Source organism: Varanus komodoensis, unplaced genomic scaffold, assembly GCF_004798865.1.
Source record: "Varanus komodoensis strain SLA01 unplaced genomic scaffold, ASM479886v1 scaffold11, whole genome shotgun sequence".
NCBI classification, from domain to species: Eukaryota; Metazoa; Chordata; class Lepidosauria; order Squamata; family Varanidae; genus Varanus; species Varanus komodoensis.
The window spans coordinates 32,882,227-32,902,793 of record NW_025335317.1 but is presented as its reverse complement, the minus strand read 5'-3'; the positions used below and the strand labels follow the sequence as shown (position 1 = coordinate 32,902,793).

The 20,567-nt window shown below is 41.0% G+C and overlaps 1 protein-coding gene across 5 annotated transcripts in view; it reads right to left on the bottom strand.

The window, feature by feature from the left end:
* SPAG9 (sperm associated antigen 9) overlaps positions 1-20,567 on the bottom strand; it is a 111,108-nt gene that overhangs the window by 29,968 nt on the left and 60,573 nt on the right. For all 5 annotated transcript variants that reach the window (XM_044419965.1, XM_044419967.1, XM_044419969.1 and 2 more), the window contains 10 exons: positions 19,789-19,996; positions 19,196-19,295; positions 18,281-18,402; positions 11,330-11,387; positions 9,008-9,160; positions 8,842-8,893; positions 8,250-8,380; positions 3,697-3,753; positions 2,035-2,208; positions 375-504 (listed from right to left, as the gene is read on the bottom strand). In XM_044419965.1, coding sequence (XP_044275900.1) covers positions 375-504; positions 2,035-2,208; positions 3,697-3,753; positions 8,250-8,380; positions 8,842-8,893; positions 9,008-9,160; positions 11,330-11,387; positions 18,281-18,402; positions 19,196-19,295; positions 19,789-19,996 — 1,185 coding nt within the window. The remainder of the gene's footprint in view (positions 1-374; positions 505-2,034; positions 2,209-3,696; positions 3,754-8,249; positions 8,381-8,841; positions 8,894-9,007; positions 9,161-11,329; positions 11,388-18,280; positions 18,403-19,195; positions 19,296-19,788; positions 19,997-20,567) is intronic.

The window sequence follows — 20,567 nt, the reverse complement described above, 5'->3', positions numbered from 1 at the left end:
GGTTCTTCCAACCTTGGAGAAGCTAGTGCAGTTCTCTCCACAGCAGCTGTGAGGGGAACGGTGATCCAATGAGGATCCCCAGTGCGAAGGTCAGAGCTCCTTTCTAGCCTTTGAGCAGGGGATTGGAACAATCCTATGCCTCCAGAGAGGCTACAGGAACGTTCTGTGAGTCTGTAGAGTGATGTGTGTGATACTATTTAGGGCCATAACAATACTCCACAGAAACCTTTAGTCATACTTTCCATGTTCAGTTCTGTAAATGAAAATGCTACAAGGAGAGCTAAGCTGTAAAGAATGGGTGACAACACACAATACCTCTGCTTTACCAAAAGGTCTGAAGTACATTTTCAATCAGCTTGTTTGAAACTAATTACCTGTTTATATTTCTGAGGAAGACTCCAACCAAAAGCTTGCACTCTACCATCCTCCTTCTGAACATGTGCTTTCACTTGGCGGTACTGTTCTCTTTTTTGCTCTCTGCGTGAGGCAAGACTTGCCTCAGACCTGGGCAGAAGAGAAAGATGGTCTTGTCATCTAAGTCATTCTCTCTCATTACAAGTCACTGTATCTCGTTCCAGTTCCTATTTGTTCAAATACAACTCCACCTCTATTCGCTTTACTTGGACTCTCTTTTTAAAATACCCCTGTTCTGCAGTCTAAATGAAGGGGATGTTTCCAATACAATGTTTTATAAAATGACCATAAGCAGGTCATATAACCTGAAGGAGCTGGAATCCTAATCACAAACAGAATTTCCCCCTCTGCCCCTCAGCCTCTCATATTCATAGCCCCCAAACTGTTCCTGGACCTTCAGTAATGCTGGAAAGTCCAGGATGTGACGGTTGTCAGGGCAGCTTCTATCCTTCCCTGGAGAGAAGACAGTGACATTGTCTGTTAAGGCCTGGTGTAATGATTCTGGTTTCATCCAATGTTCATCCTACTTAGGGCAGATCCATTGAAATGAATGAAATGTAAATTAGAACATCATTGGATACAAACAACTGGATACATCTCTTGGGCTTGTACTACTTAAAGATTAGACCTTAATGTTTTCTACAGGAGACTGACACCCAAAACTGTGCACATGTTTCAGTTAGCACAGAATACAGTAGATGGGCCAACAGAAACACGTTACTTTAGTGCTCCAATATATCTGCACTGGCTCCCTGTGCCTTTCTAAACACTATTCCAGGTTTTGGTTATAACCTATACTGTTCTAACTGGTCCAGAGTGCCTGAGCAACCCATCAATTCTCACATTCCCCATTGCAAACCTTGAGACTGCATTAGGAGAAGTGAGCTGGGAGAAAAATTGAGTGGGGACATTTGGAAGTTTGCAAGGAAGTGTACTACCTCCAAGCAACTTCGTAAAACTCAGAAATAAAGGCATATCTTGTGGCTACACAGCTACATAGCAAGTGGCTATGTTATTTAGGCTACATTATTATCACAAAAGATATAAACAAAAATCAATCTTTGTCAACACAATTAGCACTGTAATTGCTAAATGCTGAGTTACTTAGGACTGCACCAGACATTCCCCATTTACAAAGTAAAATGCTCTGGCTGCTCCCTTCAACAAATGAGTTATCTAGGCAAAACACATGCAGAATAAAAATACTCTTAAAGAAAATGAAGACTGCAAAGAAATGCTAAAAAAAATAAAAATTCAGGTTTATGTAGCACAGCAGAGGGCATTACATTTTATGTGGTATGACTGTCGGGGGGTGTTTTACCTTGTCATAAAAGAGGCAAGAGCAGTGCTTAATCTTACAAGAAGAGGGATTTCGGCAGGAGAGATTTTTGCCACAGTCTTTCATTAACTATACAGCAAAAATGGCAAAGTCTAGCAGCCAACATCTGACCACCAACTATAACTTTGATGCTCCTCTGCTACAAAGTTGAATCACTCGAGAGCCAATTTTGATACTATGGCTTCTATATTCCATCAGTAAAAATACTGATCCTGACATATTTAATCTATTTTCTAACTATCTGTTCACGTTTTTTATACCTTCAGCAAAAGAAGACTTACTCTTCACTGAGGAAATCAAAGGCTTTTGATTTGTCACTTGGTAGCTGAGATAAAGTGCTGCTTCTTTTCTTGACTGATGGAGTAATGTGTGAGGTTGGTGCATTGTACTTAACATTAACTGGTGGCTCTGGCTTCTTAACAGTGTTGCCTGATGAGCTGAACAGCCTGCTAAAACTGGAGTGGGGGGGAGGGAAGGCAGAAGTACATAAGCACACCAAACTGGACTGTCATAGCTTCATATGAACACATGGCACTTCACACGCTGCCCTACTCAAAGCAGCGGCACAACAATGAGTAACAAGAAAGGGGCCCAAACACATCAGCCATTAACTGTCTAGCACAGCTACACCACCAGAACACTCACATAGATTTGCAGCACTCATTACAATTATTTCATGCACTTCCAAGCCAAGAATGTAGAAAAAGAGACTGGAGATTGGCAAAAGTGATGCTGACAGGTTTCTATATGACTGCAGGGCTGGCATCAAAAGCCGATACTAGCTTCTAGGAATTAGACTGCAGCTCCCGTGAATTTGAAATGGTTTTCATAAGCACAGAAGTATTTAATGCTATCGTAATTTGGAGACTTCCACTCTGCAAGGCTAATCCATCTCTATTTTTCTAAGGTGTATATGTGCACACCCTCAGATAAACATACAAGTTGGTGCACTGCAGTTGTTTTGACCAATACATTGCAAGTCATACATATCATAGGGAGCAGTAAGCATATGAGCAAGACAGGCTCTTCGTCTCACCCCCATTTATAGTATGTGGGTAACAATTGTTTGCCTTACAAGATAGAATCTTTATAACAAAGATAGTTGGTTCAACACATCTTTGCATTAATCTAAATATCATGTGTATATATACCAAAATGTAATCTTACTATACTATGAAACCATGACTATAATATGGAGGCTCGACATGGGAGTCCAAACATGGGAGATTCATAACCTCAACAAATTCAGTTTCCCCAGAGTGCATGGTAAGGATGGAAAAAATTATTTGGGTTCTGTGTGTCAGCTGCAATTAAGTTAAAAGAAACATAGTCCTGGAGGAATCCAAATTCAGCAACTCAGAAACATAGCCCTGCAAATCTACCAGCCCAATGAACTTTCATCAACTGGAGAGATGCCAAAATATTCCTGTATCACTTGCTGCAGAAAATAAAGCAAAATAAAAAAGATAAAAGCTCTGAAAACACAGAGAACTATCAAACACAGGCTCTCATTTTAGTAATTTTCACATTCAGCTTAAGTAAGCACCAAATGTTAAATACAGATTAGCAGTTCACAAATTCTCACATGGAAACGTTTCATGTAATGAAATTGTACACAAACCACACCAAAAGACCTCCAATTTTCAATTTGTTTAAATTTCATATGACAGCTCCTATGCCATGCTCTGAATTGCTTCATTATGATTCTGGTTCCTATTTTTTAAATGCTACAGTTAGGTTAAAGCAATTATCTTTCTTTGCCAAGTGCATAACCAACATTGCAAGATGCATCTTACACTACACTTCATCTTTAAGATCTTTCTTACCCAGTTGGCATACTAAATAGCAAAAAGAAAACAGGTTGCAGTCATTAGTCCCCTTGATACCAAAGAAACTAAAAGACAAACAGTATATTCCTTTTTAAGTTACATTTCAGTACTTACAACTGCCAAAGGCTTGATCTCTTCTTCTCTTGCATGGCTGGATTTTCTCTTGATGCCCTAAAGAAAAAAAAAGCAAAAACTAATTAGTTGAACAACAAGGCAACAAATGACCTAGAATGCTCTGCACTACACATCAAAGTAACAAATAACTCATGATTGCAAAATACCATAAAATAAAATTTTGGGGGGTTGTGTAACTCAATAATTGATTGCATAACTAAAGGTTCCATAAATTTCTAAATTATGGACTCTAAATAGAGATCTGCATTTAAAATAGAATTTCATTATACTTGCACATGATGATACATTTAGCAAAACCAGTGTTCAGGTATACCTATGAATATCTACCCATTATTTTTTTCATCTCCCATTAGGGCAGATGCAAAACATTGGACAAAATTCAGCAGAGTCATAAAGAACATTTTTGTATAGTGTGCTACTTTTTAAATTGCTAGAAAACTTACAATAAGAATAAACACTTGGGGGAAGCTATGAGGGACAGGAAAAGTTCAAATTTCTAAAACATTCAGTATTCCCACTTTGGTTTTCTTCCACTAGACACACTTGGCATTTAGATTTGGCTAGTAACAACTAAGGTGTAGTAATTACATCATACCATTAGATGGCAGCAAAATGTGATGCTATGTATAGTAGTGCCCCAAGAAGAAATTAAAAACAAGGGTCAAACCAAGCTGATGGAGCAGGAGGGACAGATCCTGGTTTGAAAAAGTAAAACACCACATGAACAAGTCTAGCACCCATCCATGCATCACTTGCAGATTACCACCCAGGAAGTACCCCGCAGTGTGTTTTCTCCTGATTTGAAGGAAAGTACATAGGGAAGCATTGTGCAGAGCTAAGCAACCGTTTGGCAGGGAGAAGAAATCTGACCCTTTTGCTGTAAGCAGCAGCAGCAGCAAATAGATGTATACACAAGCATATGCACACACCCTATGTCAGTCTTTTTCAGCCTTCGGATGTTTGGACTCCAACTCCCATCAGCCCTAGCCAGCATGGCCAATGGTCAGGAATGCTGGGAGTTGTAGCTCAAAATATCTCTTGGTCATTAGGTTGAGGAAGGTGGACCTACAGTATATCACAGAAGTGAGTACACCCCTCACATTTTGTAAATATTTTATTACATCTTTTCATGTGACAACCCTGAAGAAATGGCACTTTGCTACAATGTAAAGTAGTGACTATACAGCTTGTATAACAGTGTAAATTTGTTGTCCCCTCAAAATAACTCAACACACAGCCATCAATGTCTAAACTGCTGGCAACAAAAGTGAGTACACCCCTCAGTGAAACTGTCCAAATTGGGCATTATTAGCCATTTTCCCTCCCCGGTATCATGTGACTCGTTAGTGTTACAAGGTCTCAGGTGTGAATGGGGAGCAGGTGTGTTAAATTTGGTGTTATCACTCTCACTCTCTCATACTGGTCACTGGAAGTTCAACATGGCACCTCATGGCAAAGAACTCTCTGAGGATCTGAAAAAAAGAACTGTTGCTCTACATAAAGATGGCCTAGGCTATAAAAAGATTGCCAAGAGCCTGAAACTGAGCTGCAGCCCGGTGGCCAAGACCATACAGTGGTTTAACAGGACAGGTTCCACTCAGAACAGGCCTTGCCATGGTCGACCAAAGAAGTTGAGTGCACATGCTCAGCGTCATATCCAGAGGTTGGCTTTGGGAAATAGATGTATGAGTGCTGCCAGCATTGCTGCAGAGGTTGAAGGGATGGTGGGTCAGCCCGTCAGTGCTCAGACCATATGCCGCGCACTGCATCAAATTAGTCTGCAGGGCTGTCGTCCCAGAAGGAAGCCTCTTCTAAAGATGGTGCACAAGAAAGCCCGCAAACAGTTTGCTGAAGACAAGCAGATTAAGGACATGGATTAGTAGAACCGTGTCCTGTGGGGTCTGATGAGACCAAGATAAACTTATTTGGTTCAGATGGTGTCAAGCATGTGTGGCGACAACCAGGTGAGGAGTACAAAGACAAGGGTGTCTTGCCTACAGTCAAGCATGGTGGTGGGAGTGTCATGGTCTGGGGCTGCATGAGTGCTGCCTGCACTGGGGAGCTACAGTTCATTGAGGGAACCATGAATGCCAACATGTACTGTGACATACTGAGGCAGAGCATGATCCCCTCCCTTCAGAGACTGGGCCGCAGGGCAGTATTCCAACATGATAACGACCCCAAACACACCTCCAAGACGACCGCTGTCTTGCTAAAGAAGCTGAGGGTAAAGGTGATGGACTAGCCAAGCATGTCTCCAGACCTAAACCCTATCGAGCATCTCTGGGGCATCCTGAAACAGAAGATGAAGGAGCGCAAGGTCTCTAACATCCACCAGCTCCGTGATGTCATCATAGAGGAGTGGAAGAGGACTCCAGTGGCAACCTGTGAAGCTCTGGTGAACTCCATGCCCAAGAGGGTTAAGGCAGTGCTGGAAAATAATGGTGGCCACACAAAATATTGACACTCTGGGCCCAATTTGGTCAGTTTCACTGAGGGGTGTACTCACTTTTGTTGCCAGCGGTTTAGACATTGATGGCTGTGTGTTGAGTTATTTTGAGGGGACAGCAAATTACACTGTTATACAAGCTGTATACTCACTACTTTACATTGTAGCAAAGTGCCATTTCTTCAGGGCTGTCACATGAAAAGATATAATAAAATATTTACAAAATGTGAGGGGTGTACTCACTTCTGTGATATACTGTACATGATGAGGTTCATCTGTTACATGGAAGTCTGCCACCATCATGTTTATTTTGGGCCTGAATTATTCTAACATTTAGGCACATGGGAATGGACCTGGAAGTTAATTCTATATCACAGCCATTGCAAGAATATACACTCAACATATTTGGATCTTTGCTAGAGAAAATACGATGTACAACTGTGGCTCACACATTTGACCCCAGTGAGGTTTGTGGCACATCAGTGACACTACCACGTAAAACAGGGCCAGCACTTTGACACACAGCAAGCCTCCCACACATGCTCCAGCAAAGAGGAAGGAAGACTCAAGAGACATGCCAACGCACAAGCATGCAGGCAGGGACTTTACACACACATGCATGCCCCTCCGCACCAAGCCGAAGCCACCCTTCAAAGCTAACAGTGACCAGGGGACTAATCTGAGGGACCTCCAACCAGCCATCCAGCACTTTGAGCAGTATTCTCACCACAGTGCTATCTAGGCTGGCTTTGAATTTCCAAGGGTTAAACAAAAAAAGATAAAGCAGAAAGTAATAATGAAAGTGAAAATCCTACAAACAAGTAATAAGATAACAAGATTTATCAAATACTTTAACACTTATAAAACATAGCTTAAAACTGCACAGCAAAAGGTGCAAATAAAACATACTACAATGCCTGCCCTTGCAATTCATATTAGTAGTTGATTCAAAAACTGACTTTTTCTGTAGCTAATAATGTCCAATTTTAGCAATGTTTTACTATTTCTTATGCTTTAGCTTTTTTATAGCTTATAGAATTACTTTTTACTTCCAGCTCTTACTTTGCAAATTAAAAACACATTGTATAAATATTTAATTTTATTATTGTAAGGAAGATGTGTAGCTTTCCTGATCTTTCATCTGTCTTTGACCTGTAATTTCCACCCATTGCCTAGCTACATGCTTCCCTGCACGTCACACACAGCCCCACTCTGGGGTGCTCTCCAGGGCTAGGACAGAAAGCATAAACATGAATTTAGAAAAGAACAAAGATCGATTCGGTCAGCACTCTACAATTGATATTATTGTATAATGTCCCCCCTCACCCCCCCCCCCCCCCCATAGAGCCATGACATATATTTACAAGCCAAATCTCACACAAGATAGAGGACTGCTCAAGTCACACTCCTAAAGGAACTCCCTCCATCCAGTTGGAGCCCACTTTTAGAAAGCTAAGGAATCCTAAGAAGCAAAGTGATCTCTCAGGCAGATATAAGCCAAAGCAAACAATGGAAGATTCCACCTGCCCCTCTGCCCAGAGCCTTATCCATTGCTCTTCCAGTGAATAACATTAAAAAGCGTTCAGTTATTTAAAAGCTTTTTAATAAACCTCCCACACTTCTCTAGCTGCATTAAGCTCAAATCATTTGACAGTACACCTCCAGGGATGCGAGATTCTCAAGAGATACATTAAAAAGCTGTAGAAGTCCACAAAAGTTCATATCATAATAGCTGGTGTTAGTCTTTAAGGTGACAGAAGGCGTTTTTGTTTTTTCAAAGGTGACTTTGAAACTGCTACCTCTCTAAAATTTATTTAGAAAAATAAAGTTATCACTAAAAAAAAGTTAGGTTTTTTCACGTCATAGATTTTTTTAGTTATGAAAGTAAAGAATTTATCTGGCATAGTCTCAGGTTTAGGCAATAAAAATGTATGGCTTGTTTCTCGGCTATCCAGAATTTTAACATGTTAACAGTAAATAATATATTCAAAGTCACATGATACATTAGACAGAAAAATGGCTAGGCCAAGGATTTTTTCTATCAGGCATAGTAATGCTAATATGGAGCCAAAATTCCACTTGCCGTATCATCTCAGTCCATCGTACTGCTTCCTGGAGCTCCATCAGCCTCTCTTTATACTGATTTCGTTCCATGAGAACACGAGCCATCTCAACTCGAGTAAATCGCTTCCTTTGGGCAGTAGGAATATCACTCTGCATATTAAAAGTAAGGAAAAGGCCAAGCATGCTTCATGTATCAGATAAGAAAGTATTATAGGAAAGCTTATAGAAGAGTTTCCTTCTTCCATTACCAATGAACTACACAAAAGGGCTAATTCAGATGGCTATTGCAAAAAAGAATCAGGGGCCTTTAATGCCAAGCACAATGGGCAGTAATGGATGGGAAGGAACAGCAGCAGGAGCCCTTTGTGGCTCCTTTGTGTCTGGAAAGAAGAAGAGAAAAGCAGAAGAATCTCTGTGCCCCATTGTAACCCACTCTCCAACTGCATGACAAGTTCCAGGACTGCCACACACAAAAAAGGATGGGGAAATGGGCCCCTCTCCTCAACAGCTCCACAAAAACATCAGAATAGTTAGCTTTTAGAACAGAGTAATTCAGTGTAGTATTGCACAAATAAAAGGCTTAAGAAAAAGTTGTAAACACAGTTACTTACATCATCCTCCTCTTTTGCTTTCTGCCTTGCTTCTTCTGCGTCTGCTCGAGCTCTAAACAAAATGCATGAAGTATCAAAGAAATTAGAGAAGCTCTTTTAGGGTTCCTCTGTGACACATACACACACCGAGAGAGAGGGAGAGGGAGAAAGAATAAACTGCACTTACTTTCTAAGTTCTTCTTCCAATTCCTTATTTTTCTCTTCAAGCTTCTGCTTGGCTAGTTTTATAGCTTCCAGCTCTCCTTTCAGCACATCCTTCTCACAGGTTAGTTCATCTACTTTTGCTATTAAGTCATTCTTCACTACATTCAAGGCATTTCTATGAAAAAGAAAAAAAGGTTTGTAATTACGTTGTTTTAAGCAGCATCAAAGCGGTACAATAAATAAGCATTCCCTATCATAGGAATTCAAGCAATTAAAAGTTCTGCCCTCCCTTACAAAAATCACTTTAAATGCACATGCTCTGCAATGATACTTCAACAGATGATATTTTAATGTTAATTTCTTGTAATTGTTTTGCTAAGGGAAGTTAATGTAATTTAAGCAAGCATAGTGGTACCTCAGCTCACAAACACCTCAGTTCACGACCAAATTGGGTTGCGAACAGAAATTTCAGAAAAATGTTGACTCAGGTCACAAACTCCGTATTGGTGACAATCGCGATCATGCCAGGCTTCCCTGCACAGGCGCGATCGTGGTCATGCTCGGGGGAGGTGGAGATGGTTGTGATCGCGGTTGTGGTCGCACTTGTGCAGGGAGGACAGGTGTGATCATGGTGGTGCCTGGGAAGTGGGGGGGGAGATGGCCGCAATTGTGCTTGGGGGGGAGATGGCCATCTTCCCCGAGTGCGCCCGTGATCGCGCCCGTCTTCCCTGTGATTAAAAAAAAAATATTTAGAGAATGGATTAACCTTATTTACATTGAACCTTATGGAGAAATTTGACTTGGCTCGCGACCAATTCAGGTAGCTATCTCAGGTAGCTATCAGAGTCGTGGAATGGGTTAAGTTCATGAGCTGAGGTACCACTATACTTAACCAGAAACCTGGTGTCATGTAAATTTAAAACTTACTACACTCGTGAAATGTTTGGGTGATTTTAGGCAAGATAGCATCTCTCAGACCAAACTGTAAGAGAGTAGATAATGGCTGCTTTCAAATGACATGACAAGCAACCCCACATGATTACCATGGTTCACTTTTTTTTCCATAGCCTAACCAACACATGATCAATTGGTTTCGACTTTATTGTGGGTTTCGACTTTATTGTGGTTTCCATTCTCCCCACTCAGTCCCTCCCACTGTTGGCAAGCATCCCATTAGACACTGCGGAAATTCAATCTAATTTCACCGCTTCCTGCCTATGTTGCCCGCCTAAGTGCATTGCTTCTGGCCTATGTTGCCCGCCTCTTCGTCACTGGTTGACACATGAAGGCTGGATGGTTGGAGTGGCTGCTGCAGTTTCTGCTCCTTCCAGGAGACTCTGTGGTAGTTGCATACCAGGACCATTAAAACCATGATCCTGGGTTCAGACAATACAGAAAGTCATGGTGGTATGGAGAAACTATAGAACAAGCCATAATTTCTTATCATGGTTTCTAAACAAAATAAGTTTACTGGGGTGAAATACCATTACTGGGTTCAGACAACATGACAAATCAACAGTGGCAGAAAACCACCATAGATTGCCATGGTGTCTGAACTCAGCCAATCTAGGTCATTTGTTGCCTCGTTGTTCAACTAATTAGTTTTTCCTTTTTTCCTTTAGGGCTGTATGAAGATCATGCTTCCCATTTCTCTTCACAAAGGACAGAGTCAGCATCTCATAGAAAATGAGGCATGGCAACTAATTTGCCTATCTAATATTCACCATACTAGACAGGCAAAAGTCTGTCTAATCTAGCACTCAAACACCGTAAAATATGTGATATTCACCTCCTACTGTTTGTCTACAGCATATGATAATCATACATCTACACTGCTGAGTTGGAGGCTCAATTCTTTGCAAGCATAGCTAATGACCTTTTAATTATTATTGGTACCCTTCAACTTTAACTTCCTTGAATATGTCTAATCCCTTTTTAAAGCCACTGATCCTTACAGAGAATACCACCATTACATGAAGTAGCATATAAATACTAATACATGAAAATTCCTTCTGATTGTCCTAAAGATACTGCCAGTCAGATGAACTTCATGAACCCAACTTCTGGTGTGCAAAGATTCACTGCACCTTTCCAGTAATTCTTATGTTAGAGGAATCCATGTAAAAAAATCAAGACAAGCTAGTCTATTCATTCTGCATTAAGGATCAAAGTACTGCACCAATTAGGCTGCATCTCTCTGCTAAAATGTTCATAAAGATCAAAAGTGGCTTTGCGGAATAGGTAACCATTATCAGTTAACAATCACATAGAGCACCTTGATTAATTCAAGTAATAGGCATGCTGAATTAATTCTGAAGTTAAAAGCAGAAAAATTATTACTCACTTGGTTTCCAGCAGTTGTGTGTTTTCTAAGATAAGGTTTTCAACTTCACGACCCATTCCTTTCAAAGAAAGAACAGAGCAAATAATTCAGAAATACTGAAATCACCACTGTGAACATTAAATGTCACCTTACATGTTGTGATTCAGAATTCAATGTGAGCTCCAAGGTTCATGTGGAGCCAGTACACAAACAGGACCTGTCCTCATTTCAGTGGAGGATACTGGCCTATATACACACAAGGGACTGTGCATGCATATTAGCTTCTTCCACTGAAATGAAAGCAAGGCCTGCACAGATATGTTCCATGTGTTTCAGAGAAACCTGCGTGCTCATAACTGCTAAACAGATTAGTTTGCAAACATTATTACATTTTGCTGCAAAGTTTTTAAAGCATTCAGTGCGCACACTTTCTGAATCCTAGATGTATAATGCAAAATATTGCCAGTTTACTTGTCAAATATTTTGAATGCCCTAACTTTTTAAAAAGGGGGAATTAATTGTATTAAACTGCTGCATATTGACTACTGCACATGTTTAACCCTCAAATATGTCACTTACATCACAGAGAAGAGATGCTGAATATGAGAAGCTCAAAGACAATGCAAAGCCCTTGCACATGTTCCCCAAATGAGATGATACCTTACCAAAGAAATTATGGTCTTTAAAGCCCATGCATCCCATGAAGAGCAAAAAGAAGAAGAAATATTTCATGTAAGGAGAGCAGCATAGGTGAGGCACAGTACAAGATGAAAGATTTGAGAGATACGTATGATTTCACAGCAAAGCAAGTACTAAATGTTTGAAGCCAAATATGTTTTGAATTTAAGCAGGCCAACAGCAAGACAAACAGTTAAAAGAGAGCAGTGTCAAAAATATTGTTGAGAACCTAAGAGCAGCCAAAGATCTCTCTAGGTCAGCAAACCACCTCTAGCCATGACTAGCCAGATATCTCCCAAAAGTCTATAAGCAGGGCACAAAAGCTTGGCCCTTTAGCTTCAGTAAGTCAACCAGGTGACATCTTTACTATGTTTGCCTTGAATCAATTCTTACAATTTGTTCATAAATGATATGATATAAATTCCATAAATAAAACAGCATGGATTCATCTGTTTCCCAAATAGAAGGCCAAAAGAAGTCTATCCACTATTTCCTTATCATGCTTTGCTTAGTAAATTTGCATTGCATCATACTTTTTTCTTTTTCTAAACTAAAAAGTTCAAAATGACACATTCTTAACTATTATAGTAGTTTTGTTCTGTATTTCTTCTACCTCTACAATCTCTTTTTTGAGAAGTGACAACCAAAACTGTACACAGATGCCTATAATGATGTTCATTCCAAACAATGATTTTTGCTACTTCATTAAAGAGAGAAAGGACATATTCACGGGTTATAACTTTACAGGTCTTTGAAAGAGTATAGCATTTCAAACAACCGGGTTTCCACAGCATGCCAACTCACACCCAAGGTTGCGCAAGTCCTGTCAACTGCACCCTGGCCTCTGCATCCAGTGCAGAGTGGAGGAAATGGCGGAGGCATTCCTCACCACCCTGCTCCTCCCACTATGCAACTGAGCCGGACAGCTGATTTCACAGCTGGCCCTCACAACCAGCACTGAAAGAAAGCAGTAGCTGTTTCTCTGAGGAATACTGACCTTGGAAAAGAGCTAAAGGGGGTGGTTCAGCAGGTAAGGGAGGAGCCTGGAGCCACCAGGGTATGAAGTGTCTTGTTGGCACACCAGCTTCCTTCCCCTCTGAAATGCCTCACAATTTCAGTCATCTAATGGCAGTATTTTGGAGGGGAAGGAGCCTGGAATGCCATCAGGATACCTCGTATCCTGGCAGTTGCCTCCCTTTCTCCTTCCTCAAGGTCAATTTTCCAACCTTTGAAAAGCAGGCCCCATGAATCAGTGCAGTTCCAACCTCTGAAAAGCAGTCCCCATGATTCAGTGCAGCGTAGGGCCACAAGGTTGGTGGCCGGTTTGCAGGGGAAGCCGTATGAGGCGAGACTGAGGGAACTGGGTCTTTTCAGCCTGGAGGAGACTCAGAGGGGATCTGTTGGCGACATACAGGTACGTGAGGGGGTGTCACATGGAGGTGGGTAGAGACCAGTTCTCCCCTGCAGAGGGCAGGACATGCTCCAACGGAGCCAAGCTCAGGGAACCAAGGTTCAACTTGGATGCCAGGAGGTACTTCCTGACAGTTAGGACCCCAAGGGCATGGAATGGACTTCCATGGGAGGTGGTTGAGGCCTCATTGGTGAGGGTGTTCAAGGATAGGTTAGACATGGTGGGCATGCCCTGAGTGGAGCTGACTAGAGCCAGGGGTCAGACTAGATGGCCTGGGAGGCTCTTTCTGCCTCGCTCTGTTTCTATGTTTCTATGTTCTTTCCATGTCAGCTACAGGAGTTGGATCAAGGTATGGATTCCTGGCTCTGAGACTTGGGCTCTTATTGCAAGCTTGGCAGTGAAAATCCAAAGTATCCTACGGTCGCCTAGGCACTCTTTAGGGGCCAAAGGATCACTCTCAAGCGTTCTACAGTAAAGGAAAGTTAGCACCCATTAAAAGATATAATTGAAACAGATACATATTTGCAAATTGAGTGAATGAGAATAAGCAGGTGCCTTAAGAAAACAGGGCTAGTATTCTTATTCAGAGCCTCACATAAGCTTCAAAGCACACATGGAGTTCCAGAGTAAATGAGATTTTCTATGAAGCTGGGGGTGGGGGGGAGAGAGACACCTCTGCTTACACAGAAACCACACATCTGTACTGGAATGTGCACGGAACATCTGTGTGCACAGTAAAGTTGTGTGGGACATTACCAGAGCAAAGCAAAACCTTGCTTCTGAACTTTTTATGCATACCAAGCATTTCTCAGCCCTTGAGAGGTAAGTACCATATTCCCTAACACTAAAGCTGATAGCACCTTGATTAAAGCCAAGGGAATGTTGTTTTAAATTACCATTCAAGGTTACTAAAAAGCTGCATCAGACCCACAAACAACAACCCAGCCGCAAGGATACACCATGTCATACTTTTGTTCTCAGTATGTGGGCAGCAGAAATTCCCTGCTCTCGTTTGCTCAGTGTAACAGTACTGCATTCTATTATGTTCATCCTCCAACTCCCCAGCACTTTAACTTGCATCTTACAATGTGTCTGCTACATGCTTGTGTTTAAGATAAGAGGAGGAGCCCTTTGTCCTGTACTAAGTGATCCAGAAATAGTGGACATTACAAAAGGATTCCTCCAGGAATTATGCTCATTTCTATCTCTTCACAATGCACAGTTTTCACATAACAGAATTTGAGCTGGAACCAATGTATGCAAAAAAGAACTTTTCTTCATTAATGGCTGCAAGGTTTTAGATCTTTTTCATACCCCACTCCAAAAAAAATCTCCCTCTCTTATTTGCACTACACTTTTAACTGCTGGTATCCCTAACAGAAAAACAAGTATCAGGCAAATTTTAAAAGAAGGGAAGCGGGGTAAGGACACCAAGCAAGGTAAAAATGAAACAGAACGCATAACACACATTATGAGAGCAGCAGCCAAGAATACTGAACTTCAAAGCAATTATTCCTGAATATATTAAAAGCATACACACCAGAATATTCCCCTGGGTATGCAGCCCAAGAGAAAACAGATTGGAGAATCCCATTTAACTAATTTTGTGGAACTGTGAACTGTAAGTCAAATAGCTGACACATAGCATATCAAACAACTAATACAAAGCATTTTTATAAAATGCGCACTTGCTTCACATTAAGTCCATTGAATTCAGTAGAGCTTCTGTATAAACAAGATGGGGTTGCACTTTTACTTCTATTTACACAAGACATATGACAAAAAATGGTATTCTCTAGAATGGTTTAAGATTAAGCAATATTACACTAAATGCTTACTCCTATAAAATGCCACATTAGCTATGCATAAAAAAAAGTCAAAATGTCCTTCTACATGTGGAAGGCTGCCACTAAAGGAATGAAAGCATCTATGGAGGACCTATGGGGCAAAGAGGAGACAAAGTCCTACTCAAGTCGTAGCACCTTGCATGATAGGGTGGAATGTTGCTGGATCCACTCAAACATTAACATAGATTTAGACCTGCACTCATAAAGCCTGTGGTTGATCATGAAAGTGTAGGGAATGTGGCCACTGCTGGCTACATTCTTTCCCAAAGAGCTTTGCTCATCTTTTCATTTTTGTTACCTCTGTCCACTGTAGGCCCTTTTGGCCCTGTTTCCTTCAGTTCCTAACAACTGTAAGACATCCCTCAATAATAATAAGGCATGCAACCATGATGGGCATGTTAATAAGATGTCCACCATGGCTGCATGCTTAAAGGTAGCAGGGAAAAACCAGAGAATATTACCATTCCAGCTATTATCTGAGCCCATGCCTTAACTGCAAGACCTCTAACTCTATCTCCTGATGCCTCTTCAGAACGGTATAATCACTGTTCAGGGCCCAAAGGTACTGCTTTCCACATAAAGCAAGGGGAAATAGTGTCATTACCTCATCCAACTTCTAGGGGAAGGAACATCTGGAAAGCTCTCTCCCAAATGAAAAGGTTCCAGGCTTCCCAAATATGGACCTGACTTGCACAATCAATGCAACATGGGTATACAAGACACAGTCATGGTTGGTGCAAACATGGGAGACATGGGTTTTGTGAAAGTTAAAAGCCTTCACACAAACCACAGTCCCAAGTTCATACAACATGACAAGCCACAGGAAAGGGTGGAATAATCAAACTGATTGCCAGGAGATGCTGCAGCCCACCAGGGCCATTCAATTGTGAGAAAGGCCTCATAGTTTACTACCTTCATCTTCTGCTTAGGTTTCAGATTATTCATCTCACCCGCACAAGCAAAACAGGTCAAAAGGAAGAAAGCAGACAGAAAGGCACATTTGTAGAGCCACAGAATATCGCTGAAGAAGATACCAAGTGTATATTAATACCACTTAAACTATCAAGCATATAATGCACTGTATTTTCTAATCTTACAGAAATTAAGAAAATTTAGCTTTAATGAAATCACTAGCACAACTGGCACTCCCATAATAAGCTAATCAAAAGATGTTCAGCAGGATGGGAAATACCAGCACTATACATTAACGCTTTTGCCAAGCCTAACATATTGGACAGCAACTCCTATCATAGCCAGCTAGCATATGCCTGCAAGGGGTGATGAAAGTCTGAGTCTAAGACCTCTGGAGGGCACCGGGTTTGAAAAAGCTCATCTATGCCATCCTAGTTGTATTTCTTCTGTCTCTTGCCAGGGACATTCTTAAGCTTAAAGAGCAACCTGCTAAGAAACCCATGGAAAGGACACTGCAAGGGCCAGTTGCCTCTCTTTCAGCTGGTAATGCTTCTTGGTAGAAACCCATCTTTATTCGAGCAGCCAAATGAATTTCAGAGAACCAGGAAAAGAAAACTGAATGTATATGTATGTTCCTGGCTCAATTAGCATTTACAGGAACACCCACCCAAAAGCTAAGTAAGAAGAGTCTGTTTTTAAATACAAAAACTCAAATAAAAATGGAGTATGAAGTGGATAAGTGAAGGTCATACTACCTGCTCAAAAGCAAGGATCTGCTAAGAAAATATAATTTTAGCAAAGGCTTATATGAAGGTTTAGAGCTAACATCAGTAATGTTTTATCCGAAACCTCAATCAAGCCTCCACAACACCAGCCATGGCAGATTTTCAAAAATATCTTCACCTTACAAGATGGTTCTGCATGCACACATATGGGCACACAGGAGAGGCAGTTTCAGATGTCTGGATGAAGTGAAAAGAAGGGTGCTCATTTAACTTGAAAAGTTACAATTATAGTTGAGCTGCCATCATCCCAAAATTCTAACTCTTACAAGCAGAATTCTGGTACCCAGTTTGAGAGTCAACACAAGCAGGCTTTTGTTATCCTCCTTACCAGCTGGAAACATAATTGAAAACAGCTTCCTTATAATAGTACATATAGAATCTTGTGTTTATAAATAAGGACCTTCTTTTGGCTAAAATCAAATCTGTAATTTACTTGTAACTGCAAATATGAGATTTTACAATCCTTGCCCCCCTCTGACTGGGGGATTCCTCCTTCCAGCTGCACCCCCCACTGCCCACCCGCACACAGAGACCATTCCATTCTGCTGAGGAGGGTCCTCCAATGAAGCACTTTTTTCAAATTGAACAGGAGAAGAGACAGGCAAGTGATTGCTCCTTTTCTTACACTTGCAGTTTTCACAATCTAAACCCTTGTCATTTTCCAACTAGAATCTTAAAAGAATATTTAACAATGGGATTGATTTTTCCATTTGTTCTAATATTTTAGAGGGTGACCAAAGGAAGAAAATATGGTGTTTGGAAACAGCTCACATTTTAAAAATCCATCATTCAGAGATGCACCCAAGAACAGAGCCACGTGCTACTACAGAGGCTCCTGACCTTCAGATTTCGTGCACTGCCTGCCCTACTTCTTGCTGATAATATTGGCAGACAGCCTGCAAGCCAATGAACTGCCACTGGCTTGATTTATATCAAAATAGAATCTACTGAGTTTAGGCAACAGTGGACACATTTATGATTTATGTTTATAAATACTTCAGACAAGAGACTTGGGCTTGTCTCTTTTCCTTGTAACTGCAGAAGTTCAGTTTGGAGGTCTGAAGAGCAAGGCAGTCTGAAGCAGATACAACGGGCGGGGCGGGGGGGGGCATTAGAGGACTCTAGGCTTTACATCTGGGCTTAAGAGATTGGAGAGTAACCCTACTGAAGAAATAAGGCCCTGACTATTCTTGCAAGTATATAAAAGAAACACAGATGAATTTAATTATTTGAGTACTTCTTTCCACAATTTACATCTTAACCTGTAAGCTTCATGTTTCTTAAACTGAAAAAACAAATGAAAATTCAATCAGCTGAGTTTTTTCAAATGCCCACTTACCCAGCAAGTCTGCCCCTTCATCCACATCCCCAATCAGACCAGAGCCAGCAGAAGACAATTCTTCAAACAGCGATTCTGTATTACGATCAAATGCTTTGTTCTCTATGCCTTTGGTAGGAGTGCTGCACAAAAGAATTGGAATTTAAAGGTTAGGAGAAAAGAGTTGTTAGAAGATCTCCCCAATCTGGAGACACATACAGTGTGGGGGGGGGGATGTCTCTTTCTAAACCACTTAATGTATTCAACAATGTGAGCCCATAAACAGTTATGCCAACGTAACCTGCTCATTCCTCAAAGTCTTACAAACAGTCGTGACTACAGTATGATGAGGCACGAATGTACCAGAGATGGGCCCCTTAACTGGAAAAAGGCAGGGGATCTCAAGATAATGCTTCCCTTCCAGCACAACATACTCACATGGTTCTAGGTGCCTCCTATCAACTATAAGTTCACACTTGTCTCCCCATTGTGCCTGTTTTAACTTCATCTTCTTTGTTTTCCCACTCCTCTACAGCTATCCACACAATGGAGAGAATGCTAGGAAATACAGCCATTCCCCCTCTGCTGCACACTTTAAGATCAGAAATTGCATGATAATCTCTACCCCACTGCCCATATTGTCCTGGGAGAGTCTGAATACAGTATTACTATCAGCTGAACAACACACTGCTTTGACCTTCTTGGCAGCTCAGGGCTGTATGCAGTGAGGCATGCAAGTAAAGACCTTAGGCAGAACTTGACACCTTATTAGGCCTGCTTCCAACTTTCCCAGGCACCCTGAATAATAACAGGATGGGCCCTAGAGTCCCTGATGACTCTGGCATTTGATCAAACCCACACATCACCAGAGGACTCTGATGTAGCTTTGGCATTTTTCCTAAGCTCTTCATTAACTAAAAGTTCTCAGCAAGATACCTTGAACCTTTATATCCACTAAGGTCTTTATCCATATCCAACTCTGGAGTGGATTCAATGATTGCCTGAACTTCAGATTTGTCTTCATTTTCATTAGAACCTTAGGATGCAAGTAGTAAATATTTTGTTAAAAGCAATGTGACAATTAAAAGAAAACTTGATTGCAACATGTCTTATTTCCATTAATTGTTCAAGCCAGGTGCTGGTTATTTTGTCATCAGAACCCATCTATCACTGAGGGAAGGTCATGGAATACATGGATCTTTAAGTATGACATATTTAAACATTTGGACTTCACTAGATTTGGAAGCTGTGAATGATTTTGTCTTCTCAGAGTTTGCAAAGACACTGAAATAAGCTTCTGTCCAATCACACAAACCCATGTACACATGACTTTTATGCTGTTTCCTATGTGAAGCTGTTCCCTGTGTATAATATGTACATTTTTCTAAACATTAACAGGTAACTACTCTTCTGGAACACACTGTGCACATACACACATTTTGATTTCTTAATATTTAAGATTAGATAAACTTGGGTTTTAAATTGCTCAAAATATAATTTTCAGTCTACAACCTATTATAACAACTTACCAATGGATACACTTCGGGTTTCTTGAGCTACCTGAACTTCAATGTGCTTACTTATATCCAATTTTTTATCTTCTGTGTCCACGTTCTTCACAAGCCCTTCCTTGTCTTCATTTAAGGGAAATCCAGCAGGTGCAAGCACATCTGAAGCAGCAGTTAAGATTGGTGTAGTAGATTTAGAACCTGCTTGGCTAACGTCAGAAATTTCATCCTAAAGTGTAAAGAAGTTTGCAGTAATTACAGAATTCATTCAACATATTTCAATACCTGGATGGATAGCAATGTTGCTGGAACCAGATCATTTACTATCTTGTCTTAGCCAATATATGCATATTACTGATGCCAACACAATTTAACTGGAGACTGTTATTCTTATTTTAGCATCTGCTGCACTTGTATGCAAGCTACTTACCTTGGCATTGCACTACTCACATAAGGAGATAATTCTTGAGGCCAGTAATAATCAAGGGCTCGTCAGGAGTTTAACTGCTTTTACTTAGCCAGTCTAGAGCCATGCACCCCTCCTCCCTGGAAGCTCCAGCTCTCACGGTGAGCAAGGCCTTCCCCATGGGAAACCTCTGTCACAATATCAAAGACTGTAACTCCTCATGAACTATACCCCCACTTGCTCCAACACAGTGTTCTGGGTTCTTATTGATCAGTGACTGCCAATACTGAAACATCACAATGCAAAGGCTGTAAGACAGGAAGAACGTGGGGAAAAACAAGCTGCCTGCTACAGAAGCACACTCTATTTCAAAAAGAAATAGATGGTAGTATCT